This window comes from Vitis vinifera, chromosome 7 (genome assembly GCF_030704535.1).
Source record: "Vitis vinifera cultivar Pinot Noir 40024 chromosome 7, ASM3070453v1".
NCBI classification, from domain to species: Eukaryota; Viridiplantae; Streptophyta; class Magnoliopsida; order Vitales; family Vitaceae; genus Vitis; species Vitis vinifera.
In genome coordinates this window covers 18,388,844-18,394,250 of record NC_081811.1, presented here as the reverse complement: position 1 = coordinate 18,394,250, position 5,407 = coordinate 18,388,844, and the positions used below count along the sequence as shown (strand labels likewise).

The 5,407-nt window shown below is 38.9% G+C and overlaps 1 protein-coding gene across 1 annotated transcript; it reads right to left on the bottom strand.

Moving 5' to 3' along the window:
* Positions 1-1,446: 1,446 nt before the first annotated feature.
* LOC100258198 (cytochrome b561 and DOMON domain-containing protein At3g25290) lies at positions 1,447-4,777 on the bottom strand. The gene is made up of 3 exons (XM_002264504.5): positions 3,951-4,777; positions 3,051-3,305; positions 1,447-1,791 (listed from the first exon to the last, which is right to left on the bottom strand). The coding sequence occupies exons 1-3, from the start codon at positions 4,677-4,679 to the stop codon at positions 1,531-1,533; spliced, it is 1,245 nt and encodes a 414-aa protein (XP_002264540.3). The 5' UTR covers positions 4,680-4,777; the 3' UTR covers positions 1,447-1,530.
* Between the last annotated feature and the right edge of the window lie 630 nt (positions 4,778-5,407).

Sequence of the window (5,407 nt, the reverse complement as noted above, 5' to 3'; positions counted from 1 at the left end):
TTATATTTTTATATTTTTAATTTTTTAAAATAATTTTTATAAAAAAAAAATTTTATATATAATATTTTATTTTTAATTATTTTTCATATTTGTACAATTATTTTTTAAAATAACTACTAAATAATAAGTTAAATTAACTTAAAACAATTAAGACACGATTCTTAAAAAATATCCTAGACCCCCTTTAGGGAGCAAGGAGTAGTTGAGGAAGCCATGCTGCTGATGTGAGAAACAGCAAACGGAAGGTTGGCTTGCTGAAGAAGAGAGGAACAGAGGAAAAAGAGAAAGAAAAGAAAAGAGGGGGAGGTGCTGGGGAGGAGACAGGAAAGCTGTGCTCGGGAGGAGACTTCGTCTTGGTAAGCTTCACATCTCATTTTTTTTGGATGATGTTACTACTTTTTTTTTTATACATTCCTGGAAGTGTTTTTTTTCTTTTTTATCATTGATCGGTTTGAGCCTCAAGGATTGCTAGCCGGATTAGTTGAATATGTTTGTGTGCATGTATGCCCTGTTTGTTTTTACTTCGGTTTCCCAAACCCATTGGTGTCGTAAGAAAATGGAATTTCCATCTACAATATACTCCGAAAGGCTTTCCTTACAGCTGAAAAGGTAGCAACATGCAACCCATGTTCAGCACGCTTCCATGCATGGCCGCGCACTGCTCACCCTCATCACCTAGCCAAGTAGTTTTAACCTCATCTCTATCCTTTCTCATGCGCCTAAGGATCCGTACGCGTACGGAGGAGCCATGCAAACCCGACCACCTTCCCCGTAAACCCATCTCATCTTTCTTTTCTCTCACTAGCTTCTCTCTTCGAAGCAAGCCTTTCTTTTCCTCTATTTTGGAGCTCAATGTCTCGCTTCCGTTTTTGCTCCGCCGGAGACAACATGGACGCTCGCGAAAGGGTGCAGAACTGGAGCTTGACAGCACAGGAGATCTTCACCTATTCAACGGTGATGCAGCGTTTGGGTCGTTAAAAACCTTCGGTGAAAGTGTTGAGACAGCATGCAGCTTGCGCTCAAGAGCACGGGCTGCTGCATTAAGCTCCAAGCAGCACGCGCGGCCCCATGGCGTCGGTGCTGGAGGCGCCATCCTCACGGTCCTAGCTCCGGCGGCCATGGCACCCTTGCCGGGGAGCTCCTTGTTGAAGATGATGCCCAGGTGGATCATTTAGTCTTGATGGGCTTATGGACTTGGGCCTATGATGGGATGGAACCCAAAGCCCTTTCAAAATCTTATTATTACTATTCTTATTATTGTCATTATTATTATTATTATTATTATCATTATTATTATTATTATTAACTATTACTATTATTATCATTATTATTATTACTATTATTACTTGTTATTATTATTATTATTATTATTATTATTATTATAAGCTAAGCCCATTTCCAATCTCCTAAGCCCATGTCCAACACTATCCTAAACCCTTTAACCCCTTTCAAAAGCCTAAAAGCATATTATTATTAACCCTTTTTCAAAGCCCAAGGTCCATCCCTAAAGGCCCAGATCCTAAAACCCTTTTAACCAAATTTCAAAGCCCGCCCTCTCTTCAACACAACAGCCCAGGTAATTAATTCCAGAAACAGGGCTATGCCTCCCAAAATCGCAATCACAATTATGTATGCCGATTTCCACTTCTTTGCAGGGTCCAAAATGTCAAGACCCTTGAAGACGTTCAGGATTCCCAGGATGAGTATTGCGTATCCAACACCATGGTGGTAGATGTTCCAGTAGAACCGGAACTTGTGCTCCTTCTTTGGTCTCAGAAACAATGCAAAAATCTGCACCAAGCCATGGAGGGGAAAATTTCGATCAGCTTGGGACATCTCAAAAAAACTATGAACCAAACAAATGCAATTCTTAACATTCAAGACTTCAAATATTTCATTCATCATTTTGAACAAGCAATGCATACTAGAATCTCCGTTGGTAGTATTCAGGATTTCGTTTCATTTCAGTTTTCTTCACACTATAGAACAACATGTGGATACCCATTGTCAAATAGAGAGCAAAAAAACATGATCAAAACACATTGAACATATTAGTTACAACTTCCAAGTTCCACATTAGTGATGACCAACTTGGACAAGTTGGTTAGATTGATAACTAACCCAAATTAAGAAATAATTAATCCGACCTCAACTTAACTTGAATTTTAATCTGAGGTACTCAACTCAAGCCTAACTCAACCTCATTTTTCTAATCTCAAGTTGAGCTCGGGTTGTTTAAGTTAGACTCTGGTTGATGTAGTTAAACTCGGATTGATCTAGTTGCATAATTCAAAATCCATCTACAATATTTTTTAAAAACTTTTTTAATGCATTTAAATGAAATTTTAAATAGTAAATATGACAAAATTTCAAGATAACAACAAAAAAATAAACATAAATTTATATATTTTCTAAAAAAGTGAAAAATATATGATATAATATAATTTGATATTTTTTATTAAAAATGGAAAAGGAAAATAAATATTATTATATAGAATAATATGCATTATAAATATTATAAAAATATTCAATCAAGTTTGAGTTAGGGTTAGGTTGTTCGAATCTTAGCTTAAGCCCAACCCAAATCTCGGGTTGAAAAAACCTAACCCAAACCCAATCCGAGTATTGAAAATGATTGCCCAAGCTTGCCTAAACGACTGGTTGGGTTTGGGTTAAGTTGGGTCAACCCAACCAAGTTGCACCCTTAATATTTGCCATATATAGTCTGTTTTTCATATGAGAAATGCTGCCCTAAATAGGTAAGAGCTATAGCAAAGAGGAACTCTAATCAATTGTGGTTTCAATGCATCTGAAATTTTCTCAATTTTGGACCATTTTCAGAACTTGTGGATCTCAAAATCTTGAACAAGTTCTTCAAACCAAAATCTTCAGAACTAAATCCTGGAATTTCTTTTCAATTTTTCACCAACAACAGAACACATGCTTAGGAAATATTAGGAAACTGATATTTACAGGAAAATAGAAATCCCAATGAAGACACAGGCTCAGTTACAACTTAAACCGGCAAAGATGTAAGGCGATAATAATACCTGCACAGTGGCAAGGGAGAAGAGAGCGATCCCAATGTTGCGATGAGTAGTGTACTGTATACCCTTGGATTTACTCCCAAGCTGAAGGCCGGTGGCCCAGCCAGCAACTCCAATAGCATAAGCAGATGATTGGCAGCCAGCATGAAGATAAAACCACGCTGGATCTGCAGACTCGAATGTCCTAAGGTACCTTGCAAGAATGACTCCTACTGGAAACAAAATTCCCCAGCTCACTGCATTCAGAATTCCATGAATCTGCCATCAAGAATCAACCAAATTCAGTGATACCCAGAAAGAAAAAATTGTCAGTTGATGCAATATTCAGGCTTCTGCATTCAGTGTGTAGTGAATCTGGAATGAAAACTAGATCTATTTCCCTTCCTTTCTGGGAAGCTATGATCCATTAGTCTTATATACAGGGCACTGCATTCAGCATTGGTAAATCTGGCATGAAAAATAATCAAATCCAGTAATTGCAATACCGGGGAAAAAGGCTAGAAGCAAAACTCGACCAAAACTTCAAGTTTCAACCGTCTGAATTGAGATCAATATCAGCAAGAAAAAAGAAAAATAAAAATCATAGAAAATTTGACAAGAAGAAAATCAAATTCACTGCAATAACTTAATTTATTTTATTATTAGAATTTAATTAATAAAATGAACTTCCCAATATACTTTTAGAAACAAGAACAAAAAAGGATTAAATTCCGAAAACGGAGGAAGAAAATGGAAAGAGGCAGAAAATTGGTGAATTGAATCGTTAATATATTGAAAACGTAAGATGAACAACTCAGAGAACTTCAATCAAAATTTCTAAAATCTCTTTTCGAAAATAGGAAAAAAAGCATCTAAAAAATGGAATGAAATGAGATTTGCAGACAAAAGAGAATGGAGACTGACATTCCTCTTTCTGATTCTTGAGTCGCCGCCGGTATTAGTACCGGTTTGTCCTCCCACCAAATCTAGAGTTCCTTTGGCATTCAGATTCGGAGTCTGAGTATCATGGATTATTGGTCTACCATCGGTGACCGTACTCCCGACTTGCCACATCTGGTTCACCGTCGTCCAGTTCGCCGGCAGCCGGAATGTGGCGAAGATCATCATCTGACCGCCGGAGCTCTCGGCGCTCATGTCGGAAACCTCCAAGGTGAGGTTCTTCTGCTCCACTGATTGGTAGTTGTTCAACCTGTAGGGCCTCACCGTCATGGAGCCGTCGGTCTGCTTGAACGCGATGAGCGACTGCGCTCCGATCATGCCACTTCCAGTGGGGTTTATGGCCCACGAGATCCAGCCATCAGACTTCGCCGGCGGCGCAACGAAGGCAATGGAAAGGCTCCCATCGGCGTCGTGCGTCCAGTGGAGGGAAGAGCTCAGCGTAGGGAGGTCGCTGCAGTGTTGGAAGAGCTTGTTGTTGCTGAATTTCCGGGTAGCACAGGTTTGTGCCTCCGCGGGTAAGACTATCAAACCCGCCACTGAAAACCATAGGAGCAGACCTACAAGACTAAGATGAAGAGCCGGCATTGCAAAATCGCCGAGGTTTTCCTCCGAAAAGCGTAGGCCCAGTGATCGACACATATATAGAGGAAAGAGGTTGAACGCGCGTGACACGCAAGTATGTATTAGAGACATAAAACGGTGTCGTATCGGAATCCTCGCAGATATTGCAAGTCGACGGAGTTTTTTGATTCAACGAGAAGCGTGTGCTGAGCGATTTTAAAGAGCAGAGAGGGGTGGGGGATGAAAGTTGAGCGAGCGCTTGTTATACACCGGCCAATTGGTGCATGAAACGTGGAGGTTATGAGTGTGTAGGTGTTGAAACGACGTCGTAGCGAGTGTGAAGGAGGAATTTTGAAAAGGTGTGGGAAAGGAGGAGGGTGAGGGCCAGCTCATGAGGGAGGGAGGAATATAAAAGGGAAAAAGCATGTGAGTAATGAGTGCTGCACTTGCTCACCCTTTACTCATCGTGCAATGATTTTGACTCCTTATTCCACTTTTTTTTCCTACTTTCTTCCTTTCCCTTTTTTCTTTTCTTTTTTTGTTTTTCTTTTCCCACTCCTTTCTCACATTGCAACGGCTAAAAGTATTTTATTATTATTTATATATTAAAAAAAATTAAATTAAATTAATTTTATATATAATCGGACAAAATAATATCTAAATTCCTGAACTCATCCCAAATTTTAAAAATATTATTACCATCTCAAGTCAATTCATTTAAATTTTAAATTTGTCCCAATAAACCGGACGAATACCAAAAGCACCCCCACTCATTGCCATCTCCATTTCTTATGAAGCTGTGTGATAATAAAAAATAAAAAAATTGAATTCAAATTTCCACACAAATTTGAAAATTGATG

What these genes read in the sequence shown, in the direction of transcription:
- LOC100258198 (XM_002264504.5), bottom strand. Translation starts at nt 4,679, where the DNA reads ATGTCTCTAATACATACTTGCGTGTCACGCGCGTTCAACCTCTTTCCT. An exon ending in CAAGAATCAGAAAGAGGAAT is followed by an intron (nt 3,306 to 3,950) that starts GTCAGTCTCCAT and finishes TCTTGATGGCAG; the next exon opens with ATTCATGGAATTCTGAATGC. An exon ending in TCTCCCTTGCCACTGTGCAG is followed by an intron (nt 1,792 to 3,050) that starts GTATTATTATCG and finishes GGCTTGGTGCAG; the next exon opens with ATTTTTGCATTGTTTCTGAG.